The following is a 16,787-nucleotide window of genomic DNA, read 5'->3' on the forward strand; positions in this document are numbered from 1 at the left end:
CGGTTTCGCATGCATCTTAAAAGACCGGGAGTAATCCAAGGCTTTAAAATTGTTTTCCGTCTAGGTGTTTTTAGTATTGTAGTATTTTTATCAATAGCCTGATTTAAGGAGTCAATTAATAGATCTGTAGCTTTATTAACATCAGTGATGCTGTAAATATTATTAAACTCTAGGTTTTTTAGGTCTCTGTTTAGGCCTTCTTCATCAACACGTTTTATAGTTCTCGAGCCTTGTCCTTGTAGTCGTATTCTGTCAATAAATAAAATAACACTGTTATGATCTGTAATAATATATGTCTGTGCGACATAACAGTGTGCCTCTAATTTAGTCTTTAACATAACATGGTCCAGACAGGTGCGGTTATGTGTAGGGATGGTGTGAGCTGGCAGCATACCGTGCGAAGCTATTAAATTAAGGTAGTGTAGAGATCTTGTATCAGGGGTATTGTCTATGATATCAATATTAATATCTCCTATTACAACAACATTCTTAAAACTAGTGAGGTTATTTAGGCATCTATCAAGCGAGATCAAAAAGTTTTCTATGTTTTTATGACTAGGTGGGCGGTAAATTGCAACTATAGCCGTATCAATTTTTGTTTTAATTATAAGACAGTTTGCATCCTGTATGTCTGGTTCTTCAATACTAATTTGTTTGTCCTGTTGATAGTAAATAATTACACCTTCATTTTGTGTCAAATTGTTAAGGGTGTGGTGAGATTTATATCCCGCAATTTCAGGTATGTAAGGATTACGCATTAGCCAGCATTCAGTTAAAATTACCACATCCCAATCAATTTTGGAACGCGCAAGTAATGTCTGTAGGTTGGCAAAATTACAGTTTATACTTCGAATGTTTTGGCTAAAAATTTTTAGAGTTGAGTTGGGGTTTTTTAATAAGGTATGGCATTCTTCAATATCACCCGATGCAGAATGTGCTACTGATACAGAGTCTAGGTCTTCGTTTAAATTTACTGAAAAATTTGCCATTATCAACTAACAAAGTAGGTATTTTAAATAAAACATTTACAAACTACAAATAAAACATTTACAAATTACAAACCTATCAAATATATACATATATATATAGGTGCCGGTGCTATGATAGGTGCCGGGCCGTGTCCGGGCTTTTACGAAATTCTAAAGACGAGCGTGGTTTGTGGCCCGGACGGGCCACGGATCATGCACTGTGTAATATAAACTGCTTCATACAAAATGTATGTAACATTTCATATCCGTGCCCCGTACGAGCCACGTACATGGCACGCCCCGGACACGGCCCAGCCTAATATAAATCATCCCTTAGACGGGAGGAGGATATTGATATACCTTCAGCTTCGTATATTTTACTCATCCACTTGTAGGTACGTGCGGGCTCAGAATTATACCAACTCTCAACAGTCCGGGACCACGTGACACGAGACACCTCGGAGCGCTGTGTCACCTCGCGATGGAAGAAGTAATTTTTTTGCATGTGCATAGCCTCCCACTGCGATTTCCTCATGATTATTAGAAAAGATCATGACAACTGTATGTAATTATTAAAAAATGTGTGTAAAAATTTATTTGATGGAAGTGGAAAGGATGGATGATGGAAATAAAAGGACTGGAGGGATAGGATACTGCCTTTGCAGTGTAGGTATCTACTTTCTAATGTAGAATTAAACACTTAGCAAAAAAACAATGGTTGTCTGTAGAATTTGCTTATATTTTTACAAGAGTGAGATTGTTTTCTGGATAATATGGCTGCAGCAATTATGTCCTTAAATTATATCAATGAGCTGCCGCTTCAGACCAATTAATTACTCCATACTCTTGCAGGTAGGCCTTCTTCTTCTTGTCGAGTGACTGCTGATGCTTCTTAGCGAGTGAGCTGATGTTTTTAATTCCTAAAAAGCCCTGGTGTCAGAGTTTTCTCAATTCCGACTGACGGCCTCTGACGTAGAATTATTACAACGACTACAAAAATGTACCAAGTAGCGTTCGGGGATACCGGCTTTAGGTCCTAGGCATCGGTGGTGTAATACCGCCAACTTCCCGAAATCCAGACTCCGGGCTGCTTCGTGAAAGTTAGGTAAGTAGGTAGTTACCTTTTTTCCTAATTCTGCATAACTTACATCTATGTCAATGTCGACAAAAACTTAATTCGCTAAAACTCAGGTACTTTGTAGGAAAGTTTATGGAATAGACAAGTTTTAAAACCGATTCCCATAATTTTAGTGGATTAGGGAAGAGTGAATTTTGGTTCTGTGATTATATTTTTAACTCTTGGTACTTTGAAAGTGGCGGGTAGGTCTTCGTAAGTGACATCGTCAATAATAACAATAGGTTTGGCTCGTCTTCGTCCGCATTCGTAAAACAGGTAACATATAATACCAGCTACTATGAGACTAAGCGCAGCCACCATGGCTATGGTAAACGGGTTCCAAAAACCATTTTGCACCGGGCTATTATCTGGGTTTTCGGTGGTAGCTTCTGTTGTTGTTGTGGTCTGTTCTGTGGTCGATGTAGTCTTTTCTGTTGTCGTTGTTGTAGATGTCGATTTTGTGGGCTCAGGTTCAGGCTCAGGTTCAGGCTCTGGTTCAGGTTCAGGCTCAGGCTCAGGCTCAGGTTCAGGCTCAGGTTCAGGTTCTGGTTCAGGTTCTGGTTCAGGTTCAGGCTCAGGCTCAGGTTCAGGCTCAGGTTCAGGCTCAGGTTCAGGCTCAGGTTCAGGCTCTGGTTCAGGTTCAGGTTCAGGCTCAGGTTCAGGTTCAGGCTCTGGTTCAGGTTCAGGTTCTGGTTCAGGCTCAGGTTCAGGCTCTGGTTCAGGATCAGGTTCAGGTTCAGGTTCAGGCTCAGGTTCAGGCTCGGGTTCAGGTTCAGGCTCAGGTTCTGGTTCAGGCTCAGGTTCAGGTTCAGGCTCTGGTTCAGGTTCAGGCTCAGGTTTAGGTTCAGGCTCAGGTTCAGGTTCAGGTACATCATCATAAAAAGGACATAAACTCTCATCCATATCTGGAGGTATGTAGCGGAATGAATCCACTAATACAATTGAATCTTCATGCGCCATGCCCATGATGGATACCTGTAACAAAGGAAATAGAGGTTAATTCTAATCTACTAGGTTTTGTTAACTTGTCTGAGTGGCTAAACCAAAGATGTCCTCCAGATGACCTCCAAAATGGCAATGTGGGTGTATCAGTCGGAAATTTATCATGTAGGTACCTGTCTATACAAAACATTTTAATATACTTACATAGTTTCAAACAACATAATTTAAAAGTTAGCTCTCGAAATGATGGCTTGAAGTTTTTGGCGAGATCTAACTGTAGTCGATTTTATTAAAATTAGGTCACATATTTATTAGCTATGGTGCAATGCCCAGAAAAACAGAGGTAAGTATACCGAATGTAAATTCCTAGTAAATACCTAGCTAATGCGATCGGTGTTAGGCCTCATTTACGGAGACGCGGGGCGTCTCGCGTTGGTTGTGGCGTGGCGTCCCGCGGCGCATCGGACGTTTTTTTTGTTTACGGTGGGGCGGCGCGTGAAGCGGCACGCATCATCGCACACATAAACACAAACTTATAGCGATATACGACCATGTTCATAGAGAAGCGAGACGGGAAGCGTGGCGGTGCCCGCCGCGGCGCCCGCGGCGAATCCTCTAGCTAGCGTGTAGCGAAGCACGCGGCGGGTATAGCGGCGGCGAACGCTCGCCTCGATCAAATCGACTAGTTTAGATTCCGCCTCGGACATAGCTTCATCAAGAATTTGCTGCGTGGGATACGTCGGTGCTATCCGCGGGCTCGGCCGCAAAAAACGCCCTAAATCAAACAAACGCGTCTAAAATCGCTTCTCAGTAAACGCACATATATGCAACGCCAAATATTTGAATTCAGTGCGGGCCCCACCGCTCAACGCAACGCGCGACGCCCCGCGTCTCCGTAAATGAGGCCTAATGTACTCAATCATTAATTCATCACTAAATAGCCAGTTTAATAACACCGTTGAACGCAGGCACTATGGATTACCTAGTGGCAAAACTCGTAGTTATCACCGTAGAACAAATGGTTACTCTTTAGCTACTTATGTAGGTATTTTGGGAAGAGAGTTAATTGATACGCGCGCTAAACTCTGCAAATGTTAATAATACTCACATATCCTTCAAAAGGAGTTAAACCAGATACAGTCATCGTCATTGTACTCCACTCGGTCTGAAAACCAGGCTCCTGAGGCGAATTCGAAATCAAACCTACTACTTTATCTTCAGTATCTTCATCTATTTCATTAGCGAACACCATAATCATGTCGTTGTGGTCCGTAACCTCCATATGAATCTTTATGTCAATCCTACCTCCGGGGACCATGGGAAACGCAAATGAAGATACACAACTCATAGATGTTCGAGGGGTCATAAAAGAGGCACTGTGCGGATTTTGTACTGGTAATGTTAAATCTTCGTATCGTCCAATATGCCAGAACAACGTGTTGTCACACTGTCCTCTGCTATTAGTAAATACATCGTAGAAATCGTCTTCTTCAAAATTGTATCTCACACAAAAATCACTGAAGGCGTAAGCCACTAGAACTAATATTATAAAAACTTTGTCTATCATTTCTTACACAACACTCAGCACTTACAGCGAATGGTCACCAAATCTTATGTCAAGATACTCAATTATTCATTACGGATATGGATAAGATATCGTTTATTATAATAATATTAATTATACGGACATTTTCAACTGGTACCTATCTTATCTTTTTATTCCTGCTCTGCTGGAATTTACGACGGCTCTACATATTTGTCTGTAGGTAGTACTAGCTAGCCGCCCCGGATTCGCATGGGAGAATTTGATTTTTCTTTAATTTTTGCTACAAATATAAACGTGAAAAATAAGTAGATAAACTAGGTCGGAAAGAATTGAAACAGATCCTTGCGATTTTCAATTAAATGTGAATTAAAATGACTTGCATATACTCCGTCAAGATAAAAATCGTTTCTGCAGTTAAGTACAGGGGCCCGATTCTCCTAATTTTACTTAAGCGACCTTCGATTGACGTTCGACTCGATTCGACTGAGATCCAATCCCGACTCGATTACTATTGAAGCGTATGTGGCATTCCGCTATTTTTTCTTTGAAATAAACGTTTTTATCCTTTTCTGTCATTCAATAATGAATCATTTTGTCTGCAAATGATTTACGATTGCAAAATGACTGTACAGCAAACTACCGTATAGACCAAAATCATCAAAATAGCAGACCAATCGCACACCAATCAAATGTCAATCGAATACGATTGGTCTTTTATTAGTAGCAGAATGCCCGATATGGTTAAAACTGCTATTACGATCATATTGCGATTCGATTTCTATTCGATTTTGACATTATTAACTTAGGAGAATCGGGGCCCAGGTAGGTACCTAAGTAACCTTTAACGCATCGATATTTTAAACTACTTGAAAGTTTTTCTTGAACTAAGACTACACGCTTTTCTCTGACAAAATCGAACATAGCAAAATTATAAAAAAATAAACGTCTCATCTCGACGTTTTGAGATTGCTCGATATTGTATTATCCTGCCTACATGCCCTAACCAGCCGCTCTATGACTTTTATTTTATGTGAATTTTCTCAGCAAGGCAATTTTCTCTTTTCCAAGAATTTCATTCCACAATGGGAACTATGTCGCCGTTATTTTTCCATTTACCTAATATTTATATTTTAAAAAATCTGTTAGCATTTTTTCAAATTTAAATTATTAAAATAGCACTTACGTAGCACAGAGAGGTTCCCGCGCTGGTCAGAGGCACTACTAATTTATGCCATCCGCTTACAAAGTCATCGGATTGAGGCGAGTTCCAAGAGGTTCCTAGTGTTGTATCAGCACCGTTTTCCACGTACTGGTTCGCTAACACCGTTATTTGGTCAGAGGTGACAGCTGAGTCCATATAAATGAGCACTTCTAGTCTACCTCCATTGGTCATGGGGAACATGAATGACGAAGCACATGATAAAGTTTCTGCCGGCGAAATAAACGTAGTACTGCTTTTCTCATCGGGACTGGGCAAACCAATAGAGTCGTACGCACCAATTTTCCATGGCACATGATTCGTTGTTTCACAAAACCATGGGTTCATAAAAGATTCCTCTAAATCGCTTTCAAATGCATATCTAACGCAAGATTCACACAAAGCGTGCGACACTACTAAAGTAATAATTATAAAATGTTCTCGCCTCATAATAATATTGTTTGGCATCAGAAAAGTGTTTCAAACATGTGTATGTGTGCCAATAGATACAAAATCTCTATGAATTAGGCTTTAACAACTACCTACCTATCTTAATTATTTACAAGATTATCTTGGATAAGATAATATTCTTTGTAAACGAGAATGATATTCTGATAAAAGCTTACTTAAGTTATCATTCCTGTTCCCCGTTGAAAAATTCTTTAAACCTCGTTTAATAATTATAGTTTTAAACATAATTAGGTGTATACTCTCCCTCTCTTATCTCCTTACTGAATTCATAAAAAACTAGGTCCCTGCGGTTCCACTCTCGACCCGGGGGATTTTCTAAAACATGTTACTAGGGTCTCGTCTAGCTTGTCACCTAGTGTGAAAGAATTTTTAAATCGGTTCAGTAGTTTCGGAGCCTTGAGGGTACAAACAAACAAAGACATGTTTTCTTTTCATTATATTGGTATAAATTAGATTAGATTAGTAGAGATTAGTCAGAATGAATTGATTTTTTTCATATTATTTAAATATTTCCCAAAACTTGTTAGCGTTTCAGAACGCAAAAAAGATATGACAAATTTTGACAGCAGTAAATTCGATTTTGACATTTGACAACAATGACAGCCGATGTGTTGGCATTTGCACATCCTTGATATGTTTATTGTTTACATTTTGAACATAATTATTTGTGCAAATTAGATTAACTTGTGTATTTTTAAGAAAAGTTTGAGTACATTCGCTATGTATAATAAATTGTAGGAAGGGATAAACTATCAGTAAGAATGTCTCAACCTAACCTATTGGAGATAGTTCCTGATCAGCTCTTTCAAGCCCATTCCATCAGTGATATAGATCAGGTACAGAAGAAACTGCAATATGAAATCGAAAGGAAGAGAGAGGAACTGCGGGCTATGGTCGGGTAAGAACAGATTGCTTCAAACATTGGTATTTAAATTATATGCCATTCCATAATTTTCTGTTTTGTATTTGTTAAAGTATACAAATTCTTTTATGATCCAACGGTTTTCTTACTCATCTCTTTGGTACACACACAATTTACCATCTTTGGTCACCTTAGCACAGACCACACATATAACAACATTTCTAAATAATCATTTAATGATAGCTTATAATGATGGTAAACTTTTTATATAATTTTTCAGTGAGAGATACCGAGACCTGATCCATGCCGCTGACACCATTGAGGAGATGAAGGAGACTACTGGTGGTACTCTGAACCACATCAGTGAAATGATGGCGGCCTGCAAGAATTTACGTAACACACATTTGGTTGGCTTCAAGATTGATGAGAAACCTGCAAAACCTACAAGGTAAGTTATTTTGAAGATAAGAATACTAAATTACTTGCCCTGAAACCTGGATTACATCCAAATGGATGGTGAGAAATTGTAATTACGAAGGAACATGGTGTTTTGGGGGAAAGAATTGTGTCAATAAGCAAGTTGTTTATCATACAGAGAAACCTGTTAGGGATTAGATTTAAAAGGATTCAGGGAACAGAGTAGACTAGGGAAGGATTTGAAATTATAATACAGAGATGCTACAAAACGTTTATCAGAAAAGTATTTTATGTAATTTGCAATGTTGTTGTTAACAACAGTAAACAGTAATGTTAAATAAACTTTTACAATATATTCTTGTTTTGAATAGTTTTCAGTTCAACACAAACCCAGTGCACAGTTTATCTGTCCAAGTAAAGCTGTTGATGGAAATACCGGAGAAGATATGGACCAGCATTGAGTCTGAGGACTATGTGAAAGCTACACAGCTGTTTATTTTGGCTAGGCATATAAATACTGGTATGTTGTAAAGCCCATTTTTGTTAACAACTAGAATCTTACCATTTACAGACTCGATTTTAACCCTACTTTAACTGAAATCTTGTATCTTGCCAATTATAAATCAGATTCTTAGCTTAAAAGCTCTCCTCCTAGTTCACATAAAATATGTACAAGTAATGTCTTCCTACCCTGCACCAAAGTTATTTACGTTATTTGGGGCTGCTCTATGTACACATGATAAAACAATAAAAAAATATATTTTGCAGTTGAACAGTTAACTAAACAGTAATTGATTCCATTTATCTTATTTAGCGTCTCTTAGGTATAAAAGTAACAATGAATTCTTCCTTGATAGGCTTACAGCTGCAGATCGGAGGCAAGAATGTAAAGCCCGGTATGCAATCGCTTCAGAGACTGGTGCAGCAACAGTGGAACTCCATAGCTAACTTTAACCAGACCATTATAGATGTGTGCCGGCAGAAGCTGCAGGATGTTGAGATTAGTGTTGAGGTACATATGACAATATATTAGTCCTCTTCTGGTACAGAGAAATAAAGATTGGTAATCATACTTGATACTACACCATATTTGAGATGAAATTGCCTTTACTACTAGATCCCATACTGTTCATTCGTATTTGCAAATGTAACACTGCTATAAATTGGCTCTGTTTGTTTTGGTCGTGCACTTGGTCAGCACGCAGTTCTCGGTTCTAAACTTAGCCATTTGATTCCTCTGGTAAACTTCGGAGCATTAAAGTTATCTAATGACAACAATAGTGTTTGAGAAGTAGACTTCAAACACTTAGGTAATTGCAATTAAATTGCTTAAACTTTTCCCTAGTGAGGTCCCTTTTTCCTTGGCTTCATTATTCTACAATATTGATTCTACGTTAAGACAATTTAAAACCTTTATTTACTTTCCAGGTGGCGTGTTCCTGCCTGGTCAGCTTGTACCTACTGGACTCCCAGTCTATGGTGGAACTGCTGAACACATTGATAGACCTCCACAGCAATAGCAGCCTGAAGTCCACACTACAGTTTGACTTAGCACAAATACTCGATGGCGACATCAAAACTCAGATTAAAGACAAAATTGTAAATGGAGTTAAAATAGTTTTGAAGACTGTGGTGCTGGTGTATTCTTGTTTTGTTGGTAAGCTAATATCTGCATGTAGATGAAATTAATGTCAATAGTGGTTATTTAAAGTAAATGTACCTATAGTTATAATAATATTATATGAATATGTAAAGCCCGAAGTGCACATACACTTAGGCTTCAGCAAGACGTAACCGGCCCTATACAGCTAAACTTAGTTAGTTGCAGCTTCAGCTAGACATAGCTGCTATGATGACGCCTACACCTAGGTCTAACCGAAGATAAGAGGATATAAGTAAGTTTAGCCGCGTATGACCCGTTACACCTAGCTATAGCCGGTTAAACCTTGGTGTAGTCATACTTCGAGCTTTAGCCGTAAAAGATGTATCGTGACACAATTTTAATATTGCCTGTGTTTGCAGATAATGATGGTGGCGCTGTTCTGGCGAAATTGCAGGACTTGTTTAGAAGAGATTCACAGCCTTTAATTGAATTAGTGAAGTTCAGTGACCCTTCGTCTTTGAAACTATTGCCTCCAGCTATTTCTAATTACAGGTAATTTTATACTTTATTCAGATTTGGGGCTGCCTTTGTCCAGTATTACAATTCAGTTTATTTTCAGTAAAAAAAGTGAATTATGGCAACAAAGTTCCTATTGTTTTTACCTACCTATTAGATTATGGCTCTAATCTAAATAAATTAACAAATAATATATTGTTAAATTACCAGGCTCTCATCAAATAAAGAAGTACAACCGCTAGCCAAGGAGGAGATAACGAAAGGAGTTCAAAATTGGAATGTGTGGGTGAAGTCGTTCATAGATACCAATGTGCAGGTTTTACTGCAGAACATTACTAGAGTCAAAGTGCTGCATGAGATTAGAGAGGAGGCTTTTAAGATAGGTAAGTGTTTTTAATATCGGTACTGTTAAAAGAAAAACTGATTAATTACCAAACAATTAATTATTGCCTTAAAATCCATTCTTAGACGAGTCCATTTTGTTTTTACAGAAACCCCAGAAAATTGGTCCACAATATGTACTTCTTTAGACATACCCGAAGTCCATGTTTGGTGTCACTATTACCAGCCATTATTGACCTCTCGAGTCAAGGCAATCATAGATGGACGATGGGTCAAAGTATATGATGCTTTCAAAACACAATTGCTCATAGACTTGACAAAGGTATCTTCAGAAAGCGAGGTGGAAAAGGAGGCTGATATCAACTGGTTTGTGTGGAAGGACCTTATTGGGGAAACAGTGATTGAGTCCAGAGCTGATGTCATCAAAGTAATGAACTCGCTCATGAAAGGTAAATTTAAATTAAGATCTCTAAAGAAGGTGTGATAATTATAATATGCCTAGCCTTTTTCCAAATATTTTGCGGACGCCTCTAGTTCAACCCAACGTAAATGTTGGTCCTGCACCTGATCTCTCTACCATCGTGTATGAGAGTAAGGGAATAGAGAGTGCACTTGCTTGCAAATGCTTAGGCACTATAATATGTCCTGACGACCTGAACGCCATTATTGTTATACGCATTTAATATCCCAATTTAATTGAAGGCTATTATTATAATAGCTATTAAGGCCCTGGCCCTTATATCACACTTAGGTCATTGACCTTCTTACTGTTGCACCATTGCAGTATGCAATCTCAATAATCTGAAATCTTATATAGCCAATACAGATTTTAGATATAATGTTAATCGTTTTAAGTGTCGCAATGGTATGCAATTATTGTGATGACGCATCTGTCGGTAGCCATATCTATTTGTCACGTATCATGTATGATATATCAGGTTGTTTTTCAATGAGACCTAATTAATTATGTTAATTAGTTTGGTTTTTCTACATTTTCGTGATACTAAATGACTCTTTCTAGAACAATAAAGGTCAATAAATTAATTGTCATTTAACATCAAGAAAAGTTCTGCACATGAGGAATTTAGCCTACTGCTATCACGCTGGCCAGACGGGTTGATAGAGGGTTTTTTCCGAGTTTTCCTTCTCTCGCACTGGTGTTCGGTGCATTTTTACTCCATTAGTCGCCTTCTACGACACCCACTGGAAGAAGGGGTAGCGACATATGTATTCTTAAGCCGTCGCTACACGGCTAAAGAGCTATGCTTGGCATTTCTCTGAGGGATCGCATCAGAAATGAGGTAATCCGTCAGAGAACCAAAGTCATCGACATAGCCCACCGAATCAGCAAGCTGAAGTGGCAGTGGGCTGGCCATATTAGCCGAAGAACCGATAACCGTTGGGGTAAACGAGTTCTAGAGTGGAGACAGGCATAGGATAGGCAGGAGCTGGATGCGAGCAGCCGAAAATCGATCGCAGTGGCGTGCACTTGGAGAGATGATGATGATGTGATGTGATGTGATCAAGAAAAGTATGTTACGCGTAATTTAACTGCAGATTTCTATAACCTATCTATTCGATAATTTTTCATTTAATTTCGACACTAACTTCATATGAATTATGTCAAGCAGCAATCCCTAATCGCAAATAAAGGGATAATCTGCAGTTAGTGGCATTATTTCTTAGAAACAACAACTGGTATTTCGTAATGGTAAATGTTGTGACATTATTATTCTTAAAGACATAGTACGCAACTATACGCTATCAAATAATAAACTTTCATACAGTTCAAACAAATACATGATAACCGACCATTTCTAAGTATAGATAAGTTCTCGCGTAAGCTGCGCAAGCGACACCGATCCATTTAACTTTATCTTGTCTATGATACGTGTAACACCAGTAGTCTAGTAATTGTTTGTCAAAAATTATCGAACAATTGTTCTACATATTTACAGGTCTTAGAGCCTGATTGTGGAATGATTTCTTGGAATTTTAAATTATCGTGTACCTACATATCGTTTGTTTTATTGAATTACGGAATTTTCGGTCGGTTTGGTATTAAGACTCAGGGTCGTGGCCTCACTACTTACATCACGTACAATTTGAAGAACAAAACATATTTCTTTATTTTCGAACAGTAAAAAAAACGAACTACTTAGTTACCAAGTCGAATGGAAGTAGAACTGGTATACGCAGCCAGTCTAGGTTTTATCTGTAATTCTCTTAATAAGCAACTTAAAAAATGCCTGGCTAAAGCAATACTACCCTTCTGAACCGGTAAATCAAAGTAGGAGTTAATTCAGTAGGCATAATGCGAAAGAAGTGATTAAGCAGTCGCTGGCGCTTTATCGATAAGACATCTCTGGTGTTGACGTTAGCGGTCTAAGTTAAAGGCTATATTTATCACGGAAGGAAACGTGACGCACTTACCTGATCGAATCTCAATACTTACAGTGTCCGTCATTTCCGCTAACAATCAAAACATTCCTATTAAAAATAACCTAAACATGAAGACCGGTATCACAATCGTGGCTGATGTTAACTCGATAAAATTATAATAAAGATGGTATCTTGGTTCAATCGCTGGTGTTTCATCGACATCAATGGATACGCTGGCCGCCATTCATCATGACAAGAATCTATGATCGGCGCCATCTGTGTACCTTGCCTGCCTATCGGTAATCGAGTAGATATAGATCTAGCCCTGATTATGTGGGAATGTCGGTCTACCTAAAATGTGTATCAAGGACCAATGTCCGTGCTATACGCATGCCATGAATGACTGACTTCTTACGCATATAAGGAAAATGAAATAGGAAAAATTACGTGATCAATAAATTGATTAGAGTTCAAATAATTATGAGATAATATTACATTTTACTTTCGAATATCGCCAATAAATTACTGCTGACAATACACCTTGATCCCCGCTTTTTTTTTTCAAATTTAGAAATGTTTGCTACAAATGTCTGACTTTTTCTAGGAATGGCTCGCCAAGACCGCGGCTACACGCCGACCCTAGAAAAGCTCTGCCAAAGCTTGGACGACGAGCTTCAGAAACTTCTGGAAGACTTGCGAGTATATCTGTACAAAGATAAGAAAACTACAGCTAATAAAGATAAGCTCCTGTTTGCGTATGACGACGACGACGATATCGATCAAATCTACAGTGATAAACATCTCATCGAGATGTATTTGAGGGATGTGTCCGATAGCAATATACAGAGGTATGTTTTACATATGTTAGGTGTAATTAGATGATGTGGCCATTGCTTGCGGAATGTGGAAATTTTTGAGTTCCTTGACAGACTAGTTGGACCTGAAATTGTGGTGACATATTTCTTCACCATAAAAATATTCAATGTACAACAAATAACGAATTATGTTAATAGTATTGCCATGCGGGGTCAAGCCTTAACCCAATACACATCTTGAAAACTATAGAACTGCTTTGAGTTCTCAGTTTTAGTGGAATTAAAATGTTTTGGCAACTCCTTTATGATGTTAAAATATTCCTATTTACAGTATGCTACAATACATAAAGGCATGCTTCGAAGAACCAACACTGCAATCTACCGAACTGCAAAAGAAAACAACTGCAATATACACCGCTCGCTTCACACAAGCGATATCCAACCTTATGCCACATTTACGCAAGTGCTATATTCCTGAAGAACGCGACTGTTTGGGAGTTATAAACGTAGATGACAATGCTTTAAAGAGGTGGAATGATCTGTGCGTAGTATTAAATGATCATTGTCAGTTCTGTTGGGGTAAATGGGTGGATTTGGTAATGGAGAAAGTCGAGGAATTGACCAAAGGTTTGCCGCAAGCGTTTACTCTAGAAGCTAATATCGACTACTTGATGATGGTAAGATACATTCTATACTAAGTTATCTCCTTTTAGTAGGTTTACAATTTAGTAATAAATTCCTTTTTTTGTCAGCAATGGGATGTAATAAAAATCACAGAAAAGGATGAAGAAGGTAATCCAATAGAGTCTACAATCAAAGTGCCAGCAGGGCCGTCGCTAAAACTGCAAGAATACTTGTACGCCATCAGCAGAATACTCGACGAAGTCGCCCCACACACCTTACCCATAGAAACACACACGTTATTCATCGAGAGAGTTATAGCTATCACTTTCGCACATTACGACAAAGTCATAAGAGAGAACGAGGCGGATATAAATCAGAGGTGTGCGCTTCAACTGTTGATGGATGTTAGACATGTGACCCTGTTGTTAGTTCCGAGAGAGAACAAGATATTCACGGAGCAGTCGACTAAGATCTGCGAGTTTGTGCGACAGAAGATAGATCCCTTTGATTATGATGTCTTCTACAAGTATATACAGACTAGTTTGAAGAGGTCTGTGCAAAGAGTTCAGGTGAGAATTTTGCTTACTTCGAATTGTTATCACCCCTACCACTCCGGATGGATTTTTTAAAACATATTGTATCAATTGAACTAATTTAGAAGAATAGCACCAGGAAATAATCCATGTAACATCACTATAAAAGTACAAATCAACCTCTTCACTGCTTTAGTTACCGTAAACATGATCGTTAAATATAAAATTGCATATAAAGGAGTTACCAAGTTAATCCTCTCTCCACAGACTCTCCTAGGCAGCCTAATCCTTCACCATGGTCAGCTAACAGCCTTCATAGGCACTAAGCCAGTTCTATCAGGTGGTACCGGGGACAAGGCGGCCGCACTCCTGGCCTCTGGAGAGTCGCACTGGTTCTCTCTGTTACCAGTGGCGGCGCCGCCCAGCCATTTGAAGAAGCAGGATAAACCGGTGGGTAGTTTTTGGAAAGATATAAGTATTATATTCGTAAAATTGAAGTGGTAGTGACGTTAAGAACTTTATTATGTTTAAATAGTCGTTATGTTGTAAATGTATTTTACTTATTTATTATGGGAGCTATGGGATTACTGACAGGCCAATACTGTGACACAACTTTTTTTATTCGAGAAAGTCTACGACTTTCTTTTCTGTCTGACCATTTAAATCTTGGCGGTACTAAAAAAAATCCATTAAAGATCATAAAATTCCTATTGGGGTTTTCTATTAGGGTATAATTTATTTATAAGCAAACAAAAAATTACTTGTGGTGGTCAGGCGGGAGAGTGCTCAATACTACCTTTCTAGAGAATTCGATGCCTACATAGCTACGAGTTAAAGCTTAGTTTTCTGTTATTTTAGTATAATTTATGCTTTTATCTTCTTTTAACTTAAATGGGTACTTAAGTTTTATTATTAATTTATTGTTCAGAATGAAGATTTCTTCATACTGTGAACTGGTATGAGTGTTTTTATTTCCCTGTGATCATTCTAATTTTAGATTTTAAACTCTTAACAATTGTTTTTAGTTTCCTAGTATTTTGCATGCTGCGTTTACTAATTTATTTAAATCAGTTATTATCTACAACTAATGATGTATTTAAACATTTGTTTAATTGTTAATGTGTTTGTGCAAATTAGGATATATAGGATGTTTTCCGTGTTACTATAAATGTTATTTTCACACAGAGTTTTGTTTATTTAAATACATAACAATTTAATTCAGTCATCACAAGCATTAAAAAATTACTTCATCAATTTTTAACAGCATTATCCAGCAAACAAAATGATTTTAAACTACTAAAAACAAATGGCCTTACTACAAAAACTTTAACCCCTGTTTTACACTTGTCTAATAAAATTTTGGCTGCAAAATGAACCGTATGTCAATGTCATAATTTGACATTTTTTTAGACAAGGCATAAACTGACGTTTAAAAGTTTTTGTGGTAAGACCAAAAATGTTTTACCTGTCTGTAGGAGGGTAATGTTTTTGTGTATTCTATTTTCAAAATAGGCCAAGTCGAAGTACACTTAAAAATGTTTGACATAATATTAATATTCGCAGGTGAAAAAGAAGCCAGTATCATCAAGCCCCAACAAGTCACGGTCTGACATATCAGAACTGATGTCGAGCTCCTTGCCTATAAACTTCGCGAACGCACGCTCAGGCGCCGCGTCATTCTTCAATTCTATATCATCTGATTGGTTCAGTGGCTCTTAGAGAAATGTAATTAGTTCATTATATTATTATTTATTAATTTGAATTTATTTGTAACGTTCAAATATGAGTCTACTAAATTAAACGAGAAAGTTTTAGAACATTAAATGCGGTACTTATATTTATACCGTAAACTGTCATATTTGACCGTTGATTAATTTAATAACAATGTATGTAGTATGTATTATTACCAGAATATAAAATGGTTATTCCAATATAATATATTTCACATAGTTAAGCTATAATTTTGTCATGTTGTTTCCATCTGGATATTGTGGTGCAAGCGATTAGGTAAAGTACGCAATAACGCGAGTAACTGATTCATAAATAGAGAATGCAACGAGCAATAGGTATCATGGCGTATGCTGATAATCTACGTAGATACCAAAAAGTATCAAGATGTACTTTGATATCTAGATTTGGGCTTTTGCAGTGCAGTTGCGATAACGGTACCAGTAATAGCCAGATGCAATCAGAAATTAAAGCTACTGAATGCGTAAATCGTATTCTGAGATTCTAATCGCAAGGAGCCCTTAGAAGGTGGTAAAATGAGTCATATGTCATGATCAAATAGTTAAATAACTGTCTGTCTGTAGGGCTTTTATCAAGGAAATATTAAGCCCTGATTGTAGGTAAGTTTTGAAAACCCGTGTACACAATTGGTATGTCGTCTTAAAAAATATAAAGTAAAACTCCTCATTGCCAGGCGTTATGTTGTGTTAGAATACAGTGTAA

General features: G+C 37.7%; 2 protein-coding genes across 5 annotated transcripts; one reads left to right on the forward strand and one right to left on the reverse strand.

The window, feature by feature from the left end:
* Positions 1-1,686: 1,686 nt before the first annotated feature.
* Positions 1,687-6,301, reverse strand: LOC124637006 (protein TsetseEP-like). Of its 4 annotated transcripts, none has more exons than XM_047173310.1 (2): positions 5,757-6,301; positions 1,687-3,060 (listed from the first exon to the last, which is right to left on the reverse strand). In XM_047173310.1, the coding sequence occupies exons 1-2, from the start codon at positions 6,237-6,239 to the stop codon at positions 2,224-2,226; spliced, it is 1,320 nt and encodes a 439-aa protein (XP_047029266.1). In that variant the 5' UTR covers positions 6,240-6,301; the 3' UTR covers positions 1,687-2,223. The 4 variants fall into 4 exon arrangements, with proteins under 4 accessions (XP_047029266.1, XP_047029267.1, XP_047029268.1 ...); XM_047173311.1 differs by lacking the exon at positions 5,757-6,301 and adding an exon at positions 4,136-4,673; XM_047173312.1 differs by lacking the exon at positions 5,757-6,301 and adding an exon at positions 3,405-3,558.
* Positions 6,302-6,828: 527 nt separating this feature from the next.
* Positions 6,829-16,285, forward strand: LOC124636914 (conserved oligomeric Golgi complex subunit 1). Its single transcript, XM_047173186.1, has 13 exons — positions 6,829-7,140; positions 7,385-7,552; positions 7,893-8,041; positions 8,379-8,533; positions 8,950-9,178; positions 9,544-9,676; positions 9,851-10,023; positions 10,132-10,431; positions 12,969-13,212; positions 13,511-13,856; positions 13,932-14,372; positions 14,604-14,786; positions 15,900-16,285. The coding sequence occupies exons 1-13, from the start codon at positions 7,004-7,006 to the stop codon at positions 16,053-16,055; spliced, it is 2,814 nt and encodes a 937-aa protein (XP_047029142.1). The 5' UTR covers positions 6,829-7,003; the 3' UTR covers positions 16,056-16,285.
* The last annotated feature ends 502 nt before the right edge of the window (positions 16,286-16,787 follow it).

The sequence above is a fragment of the Helicoverpa zea genome, chromosome 15, assembly GCF_022581195.2.
Source record: "Helicoverpa zea isolate HzStark_Cry1AcR chromosome 15, ilHelZeax1.1, whole genome shotgun sequence".
NCBI lineage: Eukaryota > Metazoa > Arthropoda > Insecta > Lepidoptera > Noctuidae > Helicoverpa > Helicoverpa zea.

Bases quoted from the DNA above. Each gene is read 5' to 3' on its own strand.
- LOC124637006 (XM_047173310.1), bottom strand. From the start codon at position 6,239: ATGCCAAACAATATTATTATGAGGCGAGAACATTTTATAATTATTACT. The intron at 3,061-5,756 runs GTAAGTGCTATT...CCTTTGTTACAG, and splicing joins CGGGAACCTCTCTGTGCTAC to GTATCCATCATGGGCATGGC.
- LOC124636914 (XM_047173186.1), top strand. From the start codon at position 7,004: ATGTCTCAACCTAACCTATTGGAGATAGTTCCTGATCAGCTCTTTCAA. The intron at 10,432-12,968 runs GTAAATTTAAAT...GACTTTTTCTAG, and splicing joins AATGAACTCGCTCATGAAAG to GAATGGCTCGCCAAGACCGC. The intron at 13,213-13,510 runs GTATGTTTTACA...TCCTATTTACAG, and splicing joins TCCGATAGCAATATACAGAG to TATGCTACAATACATAAAGG.